This window comes from Microcaecilia unicolor, chromosome 9 (assembly GCF_901765095.1).
Source record: "Microcaecilia unicolor chromosome 9, aMicUni1.1, whole genome shotgun sequence".
NCBI lineage: Eukaryota > Metazoa > Chordata > Amphibia > Gymnophiona > Siphonopidae > Microcaecilia > Microcaecilia unicolor.
In genome coordinates this window covers 140,800,238-140,814,177 of record NC_044039.1, presented here as the reverse complement: position 1 = coordinate 140,814,177, position 13,940 = coordinate 140,800,238, and the positions used below count along the sequence as shown (strand labels likewise).

Sequence of the window (13,940 nt, the reverse complement as noted above, 5' to 3'; positions counted from 1 at the left end):
TTGTTTTAGGTATTTTTTTGCCATTTTTAAGTTTTCTTATTTTTTTCGCACGTTTGAGGCCCTCTCAGGCCTAAGCTTTGGTTAGGACTCATTGCCTGTCTTTTTTCGGGTGCTTTGCCCCTTTATTCTGGCACCATCAAGCCGTTGTATTTATTTATTTTACATTTGTATCCCACATTTTCCCACCTATTTGTGTGCTCAATGTGGCTTACATAGTACCAGAGAAGCCTTTGCAGACACTGGTGTGAACAAATACAGGGTGATGTGGTAAGATCAAGTTCATGTGGCACAGCCACATTAGGGAATCGGAGAACGGAAGAGTTGTGTTATGTCCATTACGTGCTTTAGTTTGGTTGTGTTGCAGAGATTAGGCATTTAAGTTGGATCGGTAGGGTATGCCTTTTTAAACAGGTTGGTTTTTAGTGATTTCCAGAAGTTTAGGTGGTCATACGTCGTTTTCAAGGCTTTTAGTAATGCGTTCCACAGCTGTGTGCTTATGTAGGAAAAACTAGATGCGTAAGTTGTGTATTTAAGTCCTTTGCAGCTTGGGTAGTGCAGATTTAGATAAGATCGTGTTGATTCGGATGTATTTCTAATTGGTAAGTCGATCAATTCTGTCATGTAACTCGGGGCTTCTCCGTAGATGATTTTGTGAACCAGGGTGCAAATTTTGAAGGAAATGCGTTATTTGATTGGGAGCCAGTGTAGCTTTTTGCGGAGGAGTTTTGCGCTTTCAAATCACGTTTTACCAAATATAAGCCTAGCTGCTGTGTTTTGAGCTGTCTGAAGTTTCTTTAAGGTTTGTTCTTTACATCCCGCATAAATTCCATTGCAATAATCTAAGTGGCTTAGTATCATTGAATGTATCAGGTTGCAAAATGTTTCCCTCAGGAAGAATTGCTTCACGCATTTGAGTTTCCACATTGATTTGGCCACCGCTGTTTTCCCTTCCATGTCATCAAAGGTTCCCAATGGCTTTAAGTGCTATACCCAGTGCAGTAGGACCATCTCTGGCAAAGACACTCATTCCTGGTGTTTTCAGTGTTTGGGGCCTGAACATACCCCCTTCCAGCTGTGTTCTGTGTCTTTGTATGAAGAAAAGGACCCAGATGGCCAGAGAGGCTCAGCAAGATGAACTTTTTGGCACCCAGACCATCCAAATCTTCGGCATCGACGTCAAGAGTTGCATCAGTCCCACATGGCTGCTAGACCTGTCTCAGACACTGGGAGTGGGTGTGCATATAGTGGGTCTCCACCTACCTCGATGCGGACTACTGTGCAGGGCCCCTGGAACTGGTCAGCATCAGACCCGACCCCAAGGTGACGTGAGGATTCAACGTCGTCCTCTTCAGCACCGAGGAGCGTCGATGACTAGCATTGGGCGAAGGCCAAGAAGCTTCAGCATCGATCCCCCTCGACACATGGTGCTAGGAACTCTGGGGCACTGAGGGAACCTCCAGTGTCCGAGAAACGTCTGCACCGGAGGACCGTTCCGTTCCCTTTCCATACAAGAGGTGCCCTCCATGCCTTCACCCATTCTCTCTCATATGGACACCCCCAATGCCTTCACCCATTCTCTCTCTTATTCCCCCCCCCCCCCCATGCCTTCACCCGCACCCATTCTCTCTCATATTTCCCCCCCTCCATGCCTTCACCAATTCTCTCTCTCATATGCCCCCCCCCCCAGTGCCTTCATCCATTCTCTCAATGTCCTTCCCCACCCGCCTGCATGCACGGTCGGTCCGGCATCTCTCCCTCCTGGACTGCCAGTGGCTGTCTCTCCCCTTCCCTCCTCTCCCCTCCCAGTTTACCTTTTTATTTTCAGTAAGTCTTCGCCCTACAGTGGCAGCCGTATTGAAACACTTCATCGGCCTTTCCCTTTGACCTGCCCCGCCCCCGCCCTGCCTCCTTCAGAGGGAAAGGCCCAGTGCAGACCGAAGCAGCGTTTCAATAAGGCTGTCGTTGCAAGACAAAGACTTACGGAAAATATAAAGGTTAAAACTGGGAAGGGAGGGGGGAGAGAACCACCAGCGGTCCGGAAGGGGAGGGAGAGATGCCAGATAACTGTGCGTGTGTGCAGGCAGGGGAGGAAGGGTGGTTAATTATTAATCACAATTAAATTTTTAAATCTTGATTAATAATTAACACATTAATCGCAATTAACGTGCAGCCCTAAAAATTAAATATTGTGCACTGGCCTTCCCAGTGCCTTTTTGTAGGGAAATTGGCATATACCCACCTTGCAAATACACATTATGTTGCAGAATAGCCTTTGTGATTGCATGCACACACATGCATATAAGTGCTAGTATTTTAAAAATTTACCTGCGTAACATGTGGGTGTCTAGGTTATACAATTGCTCTTTTAATTCCTCTTCCTTTTCCTTTCCTGTAGGGAACTAGACCAGTTTAGTTGAGATATCAGGGAAGTCTGAACAGTTTTAAAGCTGCTTTTTTATTGGTTAGTGTGTCTGGTCACAAACTCATGAAATTTATTCCTAAAGTCTTATAGGGAGAAACCGTGTCTTATGTATAATGATATACTTATTAAGCAGAAATTCACAGAATAAATATTGTTGGAATTATGTTCACATCTCTATATAAAGAAGCCCCTAAATTGTCATGGATCTTTTATTGTCTTTGTAGGAATCTTTCTCTTTCAGAGACCAGTCTTGTGGCAGCTCATATGCCTAGCCCTGATTCCTCTGTGCAAGCCGCTCCAGCCACCAGTGACCTGGTACAGAATGGAACAGAGGCACAGCCCCATGGTGCCAGCAAAATAGATCAACCCCAGCGCTTTCCTGGTTCTTACAGAAGCATTTACACACCCAGAAAGCGGAAAGCAATCCTGGAAAGTAATAGAGCTTCTGTTGGAGGAGCTGCTAAAATGCAGGGATCCTTTCCTGTGTATCAAGCAAAGACAACAAATATCAGGAAGACCCAGTCTGTGCATGACCTGGTTCATGAAGGTACGTTGATGATCAAGGGAGAGGTCAGGAAATCCCATTTTTAGCGAAATGGGCCAACATGTTGGGTTTGTCTTCCTATGACTTTTGACTTACGTTGCCTTGAAATTAATTGGAAAATGCTCTATGGAAATCATTTTATTTGGTGCCATGTGCATGGAGTTTGCAGAGAGAGTAAGTCATCTATCCAAAGGCAAAATGGTGAAAAGCACAGTGAGGCAAAAAAGTGATGCTTTAGAATTATGTAGAAGCTGTCATGTGTGAATTAAAGCTATTTGACTATAATAATATCTATCATTTGTTTAGAGCTATTGGTTGTACACAGTGGTGTTCACTGGTGATAAGTATTCATGTGCAATATGTTCCTGCTCCAAAGAGCTCACAATCTGTTTTCAAAACAAAAAAAACCCAGGAACAAAGGATTTAAGAACCCAAATTCCAGATTCCTTATCGTCCCTCCAGACCAGCTTAAACGGATGGGTTATGCAATCCAGCAGGTGGATGGAGACTGAGAACTACTGAATTCTGGTGGAGCCTATAAGTTAGCTGTGCAGTTCCTCCCAGAGTCAGTATTTCTCAGTCTCCCAGCAGGTGGTAGAGGTGCATGCCTGTGCAGTCTCTACTGGTCTGGTAAACCTTGGGATTCCTAGTCCTGAGGGGGGGGGATGTACTGGGGTCAGCAGAGTTTGTAATTCATTCTGGCTCCTAATTTCTCTGCTTCTCTCCCAGGGCACCTTCTTGGCTGCTGTGGCCCATGGGGGTCACATTGTGCCTCAGGGGTGTCCGGATCCATTCTCCCTTCCCTCCCTACACCTGGTTCCTTGGCCCAGGTGGGTTCCTTTTTGTTTGTAGAGGTTCCTTTTGTTCCTCGGCCCCTAGTTCTGTCTAGAGGCCTTGAGTGCCCGGAAGGTGAGCCTCATCTTTGCTCTGTGGTAAAAAAAAAAAAAAAAGGCATTTCTGTGGTTTGGCAGCACTCCACAGTCTTTGTTTTTAATCAGTTTGGCAGCACCCAGGCTTTGCCTTGCTGCTGAGCACTTTTCGGCAGTGTTCTCAGACCCCTCTCTTTCCGCTTCTCTTGACTTCTGAGCTCCTTTGGACTTGGAGGGGCCTTTTTGACTTGTTTGGGGGTTTTTCTGAACCGTTGGACGTTTTGAATAAAACTTCTGTTTGAACTACAAGAGTCCATTGGTTGTTTGTATTATACATCATCTAGCTCTCTTTTTGGTGTCTCCTTCGCTGTGTTTTGCTTGCTAGATAATAAAAAGCCAGTAGCTCCTTTTGGAGTGAGTACCTTATAACCTGAGTTTCAGGTTTAACACTGGCTTGTGCATGATTGTGATTAACACCTAAGGATTTAGTGTTTTAGAGACACTGCAGTTTAGTAATCAATTTCTGTGCATTCCTTCTCAGGTGTATTTCAGTGTGGGTTTACTCCTTTGATTTTCAGAGGTGCCTTTGTGTGTTTCCAATGCACATCTCATCACAGAACATTTATTTTGCTTTCTTTCTCCTGATGGTGGCTTGGTATTGTGAAGTCCTCAAGAAGCTCAATCTCTCTCTCTCTCTCTCTCTCTCTTCCCCCCCCCCCCCCCCCCCCCCACTAGATGAAATTTGGCCTGCTGCCCCTCTGTAATAGCACTGTTTAAGCTCTGATCGGGTACCTTTGAGAGACTAAGTCCAGTTTGCCTTTGTGAGCATTCTTCCAAGGCTACAGAGAGAGAATTTTCTAGATAAGAGCTTTCAGATTGTCTTTTCATTTTTTCTCTGAGTTTTGCTTCCTACAATACAGGTTCATGCTGTGGTCTACGTTTATGTACCTTGTCTCCTCCTGGCAGTGCCAGTTGATATGCAACTCACTGCACTAACTATTAGGAGTAGCCTGATGGTTACTGCAGTGTGCTGAGATCCTGGGGAACCAGGTTCGATTCCTCCTACAGCTCCTTGTGACTCTGGGCAAGTCACTTAACTCTCCATTGCCCCAGGTACAAAAAACATACACACACCTTAGATTGTGAGCCCACTGGGGGCATATAATGTGGGCAGAGCTGCTTACGTCTAGTAGCACTATAGAAATAAGTAGTAGTAGTCCTGCATTGACATAGTTCAGTTGTCACTTATTCCCCTGCTCCACCATTATTTCCTTTCATTTCTCATGGCTTTTGTGGACTCAAGAGAGTTTAGCCTCTTGGCTTCATTTAGTTTTGCCGTCTTCTCAGGCTCAACTCACCTGGGCCTATTAGACGAGCTTAACATCATAGGTTCCGCAGAGTGTCTTCTCAGCATAGTTTTAGCTTTAATTCATCCAAATTTAATGATCCAGATTCAGCCAAACTTACCACCTTGAATTCACCATCTTTAGCCTTACATGCTAGGTCTACCTTATTGGCATATGCTAAGCAGGGTTTATGATCATGGGCTGTATGGAACTCAGTCTCACAGTTTCAGTGGTGCCTAGCCTCGTCACTTCTCTGTGTAATGCAGTTGGTGGAGTGCTAGGGTAATACATCGACTTGAGTGAACTGTGTCTGACATGTTTAGTGTACAGTGCTGCGTACGTCTAGTAGCGCTATAGAAATTAGTAGTAGTAGTAAGTACTTCAAGAGGCAGTACATAACTCCTAATAAATAAATACAGTTTGCTGGAAAAGCTGTTCCAGGGAGCTAATTTATAGCTATTCAGTTGTTTGGCTTTCCACCTCACCAACATATCTCGCTTTTCCAGAAGTCCAGTGCATTTGGGTTCTCTAGCTGGGTTATCTTTTGCAACTTCACAACACAGCTACATCTAATCTCATAGTCTATTCTGTGTTTGAGTGCATGGATTCACCTGATCTTAACTGTACAATCTCACTGGGCCTTAACCTTTTGGTCCCATTTGAACCTTTCTATTGAGATTAAGCTGAACTTCTCTCAGCCTCCTTATACTCTCTGGGCTTTTGTCCTCTCTTCTCAACTCCCCCGTGTCAAGTGACTTAGCCTAATGGTTTCAACTACATATCTTCTTCTAGTACCAGCTGACTTTTCATTCTTTTCTCTTCAGCTGCCTTTATCCCTGTTATGGACCAGAAATATTTTTTCTTTTTTGGAGAGCAGCTGGGATTTATTGTAGGTGTTTGCAGATTACAGTACTGTCACCTTTGGCAGAAAGCTGCCTTTTTGCTCTAGAGTTTTTCTTTTTCATTCTGCCCTACCTAGGTTGATTCTTTGAGTCAACTTTTGCCCCTCAAGGCTTTAGCAAAATCTTTCCTTCATAGTGGCGTTTCTCCTTGCGGAAGATGCAGTATCTTGAGTAGAGGTTCATAATACAGCTGGCCTTTAACAGCTCACATTTAGGTGACCACTGCGGTTTTGCTTGTGATTATGCCCTAGCTCCTACTTGGTAGAGCTCTAATTCTGCACGCTTGTCACAAAATGCCTAACATCCTCCCAAGGTTAACCCTGTGGCCACCTGGAGGGTCTGCCCTCAGCACTGCTCAGGTCCGCATGCACCTGCCGCTTGTGTGGGCAGACTTATACGGTCTGCGCCAGAGCCGGTGGTTGGGAGGCGGGGATAGTGCTGGGCAGACTTGTACGGTCTGTGCCCTGAAGAGCACAGATACAAATCAAAGTAGGGTATACACAAAAAGTAGCACATATGAGTTGTCTTGTTAGGCAAAGTGGATGGACCGTGCAGGTCTTTTTCTGCCGTCATCTACTATGTTACTTTGGAGTTGGAGGTAACATTCTTAACTGGTTTAGAGGATTCCTGACAACAGGATCATACCTAGTAATAACCAAAGCGGCGATATTAGCCCCATGGATACCAGAATGCGGAGTTCCCCAAGGATCTCCCCTCTCTACAACCCTCTTTAACCTAATGATGATACCCCTAGCCAAGCTATTAGACAATCAAAATCTCAACCCATACATATATGCAGACGAAGTTACGATTTACATCCCATTCAAGCATGACCTAAAGGAAATCACCAACAAAATCAACCAAAGCTTCCAAATAATGCACTCCTGGGCAGATGCATTTCAGCTGAAACTCAACGCAAAAAAAAACACAATGTCTTATACTCACCTCACAACACAATACAAATAAATTCACCACCATAACCACCCCAAACTTTTCCCTCCCCGTCTCAGACAATCTGAAAATCCTGGGAGTCACCATTGATCGAAATCTCACACTTGAAAATCACGTGAAGAATACAGAAAATGTTCCACTCCATGTGGAAACTCAAAAGAGTAAACCTTCTTTCCGAAGGGCCATCTTTCGAAACCTGGTACAGTCAATGGTATTAAGTCATCTGGATTATTGCAATGCACTTTAAGCTGGCTGCAAAGAACAGACCATTAAGAGACTTCAAACAGCCCAAAATACCGCAGCCAGACTCATATTCGGTAAAACAAAATATGAAAGTGTGAAACACCTAAGAAAAAAACTACACTGGCTCCCACTTAAAGAACGTATCGCATTCAAGATCTGCACAACTGTTCATAAAATCATTTACGGAGATGCCCCAACCTACATGCTAGACCTTGTGGACCTGCCACCCAGAAATGCTAAAAAATCCTCCCGCACCTTCCTCAACCTACACTTCCCCAGCTGTAAAGGACTAAAATACAAATTAACACATGCGACCAGCTTTTCCTATATGAGTACGCAGATGTGGAACACACTTCCAACCCACTTAAAAGCAATCAACGTATTAACTAACTTCCGCAAATCTCTGAAGACTTTTCTCTTTAACAAAGCCTACCACGAGAGCACATAACCAACTATAACACAACACCTAACCACCTTTATTTAGAATGTATCTCTCTAAAACTCCTTGACCAAAACTTCTTGTCTTCCTTGTTGACATCTGTGTAACATCAATTGTATTCTCTACCCTGGCATGGCTATGCCATAACAGGTCTAAAACTGCTTGACCAAAACTTCTTGTCTTCCTTGACATCTGTGTAACATCAATTGTATTCTCTACCCTGGCATGGCTATGCCATAACAGGTCTTTGTAAGCCACATTGAGCCTGCAAATAGATGGGAAAATGCGGGATGCAAGTGCAATAAATAAATATCATAATTCAAAAATATATCATTATTAAGAACAACATACCAGTGTTAGGAAGCTTTTCTCTGGCCAAAAGAGAATTTATAATAGAAGTAGACATAAAGAATAATATAGAAAATTATATAAAACCATCCTAACGGGTCACGTGACGCTATGCACAGGAGCGGCCACTAGTCATTTTGCTCCTGCCAACTCCTCGATAACCCTGCCGCAAAATAAGTGAAAATCGGGCAAACTTCCCTCAAAGGTTGAGGATAAATATGGCAGAGAGAATTGAGAATATCCTTAAGCTGTAAGCGGAAAGAATGGCTGCCAAATCAGCGAGAAAAGATAAAGAGAAAAGCCGGCCAGTAGAGGACAAGATGGCGGCCTTGGCTAGCCCAGCGTCCACCCCGGTTGGTTCTGCATGGTCAGCCGAAATAGTTGAGTTCTTTGGAATCTCTGCACAACAATTTTTGCTCAAATTAAAGAAGACATGACGACTTAGCAGCAGCGTGCTGGGGATCTAGAAGACCGCATGGCAAAAATGGAGGCAGATTATAGTAAGTTTGAGAAACGGCTAGCTTCATACACTGATAAAATTGAAGACTTGGAAAATAGGTCGAGACGTAACAGCTTGAGAATCGTGGGATTGGCCAAGGACCAAGGAGATCGAGACCTGAAAAACTTTGGAAGTTTGGCTCAGTAAAGAACTTGTGTTGCTGCCAGCTTTGGGCCTGCTAAGAATTGAGAGGGCACATCGCTTAGGTCCCAAACAAGTGAATGCTGCTCGGCCAAGAGTGGTCATTTGTCGTATTCTCAATTTTGCTCATAAGACAGCTATCCTGCAAGCACTGAGAGGAGGAAAGGAGCTGCGTAGCGGTAATCAGAAAGTCTTGTGCTTTCAGGACTACTCGGCTGGAGTAGCTGCTCAGAGAAATCAATTTTCGTCTATTTGCTCTGAATTGGTGCATCGCAAAATCAAATTTGCTTTATTATACCCCGCAAAGTTAAGAATTGTGCATCAATCGACCTCTAAGGTCTACACTACTGTAGAGGAAGCACTGGCTTTTTTACAGGAACTAGAGCCTGGGAATTCAAATTGAATGACTTGGACTGGATCTGGATGGCGTGGTTAACAATTGACTCAGAACAGGAAACCTTACAGAACAGGCAGCGGTGAAAGGATCGATTTTGTGCTAACACTGGCTCTCGAATCAATAAACTGAGGATACACGGAACTGCCAAACGGAACTTGAATAGTTAGCTCACGGAGGGTTTATGACATAAGGCCCACCAGCAGCTGCATGGATATATACATGGAAATATGTTGGGTTGCAAGGGGAAGGAGTATTAATGCCTACAGTTGTGGTAAGGGTAGTATGAGTAATCGTAGGATCTGGGGAGGAATAAGGGAAGCATTACCATAATTGAAGATTTATTTAGTACTAGATTGCAGTTCATGTAATTATATAGTTTGGCTTGAAAGGAGAGTTGGGATGGTATTGGGTAAATAGGAGGATGAATGCTGATGGGGCGAGATGTTTAATAAAGGGTTTAGAGGAGGGACGTTAGAAGTGACCTGAATCCTTCGGGGATCATTGGGGCATTGGGGGGATTTTGTAAGAGGATGGGGAAGGGGGGAGCAGGGAGATTAGGAATGGGGGATCTGCTCAGGGGGATATATGGCTGAATGCAGTGGATGATTGGGATTTAGGCCACAACACTGTAATAACTCATAAGTGGGGATATAACTGGAGACGTGGGGGGGAGGGGTCAGAGGCAGGGCTGGCTTCTCTCAATGGATGGAATTTTTCACTGGCTGATATTGTCTGGCACCAACCTGGGGAATGATTAAGATCATCACTTGGAATGTAGGGGTATTCATTCTCCCATAAAGAGGTCAAAAATTTTGCATTACCTTCAACGCATTAGGGCAAACATTGTGCTTCTACAAGAAATGCACTTATCAGATCTAGAGCACGCAAAATTGGCTAGATGGTGGGTGGGGGACTGCGTTGCTTCACCAGCTGTGGGACGCAAGGGTGGAGTGGCTATTTTATTTCGGAAGGGAATGGCATCACAGATTCACAATGTGGTGAAAGACCCAGATGGGCGATTTATTTTTTGTAATGCCACAATTACTAGACAACAGGTTATTTTGGGTAGTATTTATGCTCCGAATGTCTTGAATCTTAAATTTTATAAGAGATTACTTTTGATTCTTACTAACATGAAATCACTCCCTATGATGTTGGGGGGGGGGGGGGGACTTTAATGTGGAATGGGACCCGCAGATGGACAGATCACACTCTTCCATGGTATCTGGGCAGCATGGTACTTGAGGCCTACCTGACTTTTGTGCTGTATTGGATCTTGTGGACGTCTGGCGCACGCAACACCCTTCGGATAGGGAATATACACATCAGTCATAACACATACTCTAGGAATGATTACTTGTTGACATCGCGCATGTCTTTTACAGATATTAGGGAAGCTGTTATTGGACCGTGTGTTATCTCGGACCACTCTGCGGTTTGGATGACTTGGCAAGTGGGAGATGCAGAAAGTAAGATTCGGGATTGGTCCATCCCTAGCTATCTTTTTAAGGATGAAAAATTCAGGGACTTTTTGCTAGTAAAGTGGGCAGAATATAAACACTTTAATGAGGGATCGGCGGAAGGCGCTCCTATGTACTGGGAAGCAGCGAAAGCCGTTTTGCAAGGAGAGATTATTAGTTTCGTCACTCAGTGTAAGAGGAGATCGTGAAATCATACTACTGGAAAAGCAATTGGTAGGACTGCGGAGACAATTTGGTTTGACTCAGAGTCCACGAATAAGGCAGGATTTGATAATGGTTCAGACGGTCCTGAATTCCTTATTGCATGTGTCAGGTCCTCGAGGCAGAACCGGAATACATGAGCCCTTGGGCCACTACCGAGGAGCGGCAGGCAAGGCCACCCTGGAACTGGATACACAGAAGAGCAGGACTGGAACTCTGGACTGGAGTAGTACTGAGGCAGGCAACTAGAACAGGCAGAACAGGAACAAACCAGGAGCTAACAGAGTCTTAGGGCAGGCAGCGGATAATAGAATAAACCAGGAGCAAACAGAGTCTTTGGGCAGGCAGCAGGCAGAGGAATAAACCAGGGATAACAGAGTCAAGGCTGGAGCTTCAGCAGCTCCCAAAACAGACAGGGAGTACACAAAGGCTGAAGCTTCAGACTCCAAACACAGAGCAAGGCAACAGAAGGACTAGCAGTCCACAGACACCGAGCAGAAGGGGCAGGAGCCCACACAGAAGGACTAGCAGTCCACAGACACAAAGAACAGAAGGGCCAGAGCCCACATGGAAAAGACAGGCTTGTAGCAGCGCAACAGCACACTCTCACTAACCTGACGACCTTTTGGCATAACACACACACACCATGCAAAGGCCCTGAATGCAAGCACAGCACTTCCTTATGAAGGCTCTCACTGATTATGTCACCTACTGCAGGACAGGAGCAGGGAACACACTCACACCAAGGAGAGGCTTGGAACACATAGGAAGAACAGGCAGGAGCCATCTTGGAAGCTGGCACAAAACAAGCGGGAGCCATCTTAGATGCTGGCTCCTCAGAGAGGCATAGCCCACACAGGTGAGGTCTAGTGAAGCAGTCAGCACACAGAAACAGACAGAAGCCAGCGTAGATACTGACCCCCAGAAATAAGGTAAGTCTGAGGGTGGTCACGACCACAGACGAGACAACTTTATAGTGCAGACGAGAAAGGAGTGCTCCAGGGGGATCTTTAATTGAATGGAATAGAGACTCCCATTTTGAGACCAAAAGATTGTGAACGTTTGAATGCCCCGATCAGTGATGACGAGGTAACATGGGCCATTGGTCGTAGCAAACAGGGCAAGGCCTCAGGTCCGGACGGGCTCAAGGCTAAGTTCTACAAATTGATGGGGGAATCTGTAGTTCCCATGTTGACTAAGGTGTTTAACGCATGGGTGGAATCGGGTTGGTTGCCGGAACATCTTAATTTAGCCCGGATCATAGTTTTTCTGAAGCCAAAGCGAGATGGAATGTTGATGACCTCCTATAGACCTATCTCCCTTTTGAATCATGAAGTAAAACTCTTTGCAAAAATATTGGCCAATAGAATGGGAAGGGTGTTGCCCCACATTATTCATGAGGCGCAGGTGGGTTTTGTCCAGGGCAGATCTGTTGCTAAAAATCTTTGGAGTATTCTGGCTTCATTGGAACAACTGGGTCTAACTCGGGACAAGTCCGTAGTGATTAGTTTTGACGCAGAAAAAGCGTTCGATCACGTAGAGTGGCCTTTTTTGTTTTCTGTATTGGATGCTTATGGGTTTCAGGGTTGGTTTGTACAGGCGATTCGGGCTCTATACTGTTCCCCGCAGGCTCAAGTAATGGTTAATGGAAATAATTCGGGAGACTTTGAGATTGGGCAAGGGACTAGCAGGGATGCCCCTTGTCACCATTATTATTTGCGCTGTACTTAGACCGGTTGATTCGAGACATTAGCTCGTGTTTGGCTGTTCACGGGGTTTCGATTAGGAAGTTAGAGTTTAAAATAGCTGCATTTGCCAATGACTTGCTAGTGTTACTAACGAAACCCCGGACGTCCTTGGAGGCTCTTTTAGAGATCTTTAGAGAATTTGTAGATTACTCGGGATTTAAATTAAATCTTGAGAAATCAAAGGCGGCGGCTGTAAATCCGGGTACTCAAAATCTTTGGTCTGGGGATTTTCCGTTGAAGTGGGCGGATAAATCTTTTAGATATCTAGGTATTCTTCTAGCAGCTCACACGGAAACGCTATATAACTTAAATATAAACCAGCTGCTAGCACAGACACCGGCAATTAGATTCTTGGCGTGCGCTGACTTTGCCTTTAATGGGTCGTATATGCCTTATTAGAATGGTGATTTTGCCTCGTTGGCTATATGTCTTGCAGATATTGCTGCTAAGGCTGTTACAAAAAGACATTAAGCACTTTTATCGTCTAGTGACGGAACTTTTGTTGGGCGAAAAAAAAAAAGCTAAGATCCAACTAAAGTTGTTGTTGGGAGGGTGGAGACAAGGGGGATTGGGACTTCCTAATCTTAAGTACTATAATATGGCATGCCTTTTGAGACAAGTGAGGGATTGGGTTTTTTCATCGAGTGACCATACTCCCCTTAGATTAGAAGAAGCGTTCTTTAGCCCATACAAACTCATAACACTACTCCACACACAGGAAGCTTTGTTGCCACAGTCACTTCGGAATAGCATACTTTTGCTGCCTTTAAGGGATTCGTGGCGACTATTAGGGACATGGCTGGGGGGAGATCAGAGAATTACAGAATTACTTACTAATAAAGGCAATCCGATGTTTTTGCCAGGATTAGAGAATCCAGCCTTCACACACTGGGAGCAGATGGGTTTAAGTAGCTTAGATGCAGTCATGGGAACGGATGGAGAAATTAAATCATTGCTTCAACTGATGCCTCCTGCGACTGGTGGATGGGGGGGATACCTTTGCTTATTGTCAGATAAAACATTATATGCAGTCACTAGATAAAGAAGCATTAAAGTATAAGCTGGGGGAAAAGATCAAGTTGTTCTTTGATGAAATTTCTGAGGAGGCCCCTTCTATTTCATGCATCCAGCAGAGGATTTGGGGCCTGACGCCCGGGAAGGAGCTAGCCCAGCTTCGACAGAGATGGGAAAAGGATATGGGAATAGACTTGATATCCTGGGACATTGTAGTGCACTTAAAAGGTATACCTCGATTAATTAGTAAAGCCGGACTTAGAGAATGTGCCTTTATGGTAATACATTGAGCGTATTTTACTAAAGTCCAATTGTATAGGGCTGGGGGGGGGTTCGATCAGCAATTTGTTTGAAATGTAACATGTCAGATAATACTTTTTATCATGCGTTCTGGG

The 13,940-nt window shown here is 44.6% G+C and overlaps 1 protein-coding gene across 2 annotated transcripts in view; it reads left to right on the top strand.

Moving 5' to 3' along the window:
* Positions 1 to 13,940, top strand: part of MAPKBP1 (mitogen-activated protein kinase binding protein 1) — a 386,986-nt gene that overhangs the window by 345,993 nt on the left and 27,053 nt on the right. For both annotated transcript variants that reach the window (XM_030215489.1, XM_030215488.1), the window contains exon 28: positions 2,647 to 2,969. In XM_030215489.1, the coding sequence (XP_030071349.1) occupies positions 2,647 to 2,969 (323 nt within the window). The remainder of the gene's footprint in view (positions 1 to 2,646; positions 2,970 to 13,940) is intronic.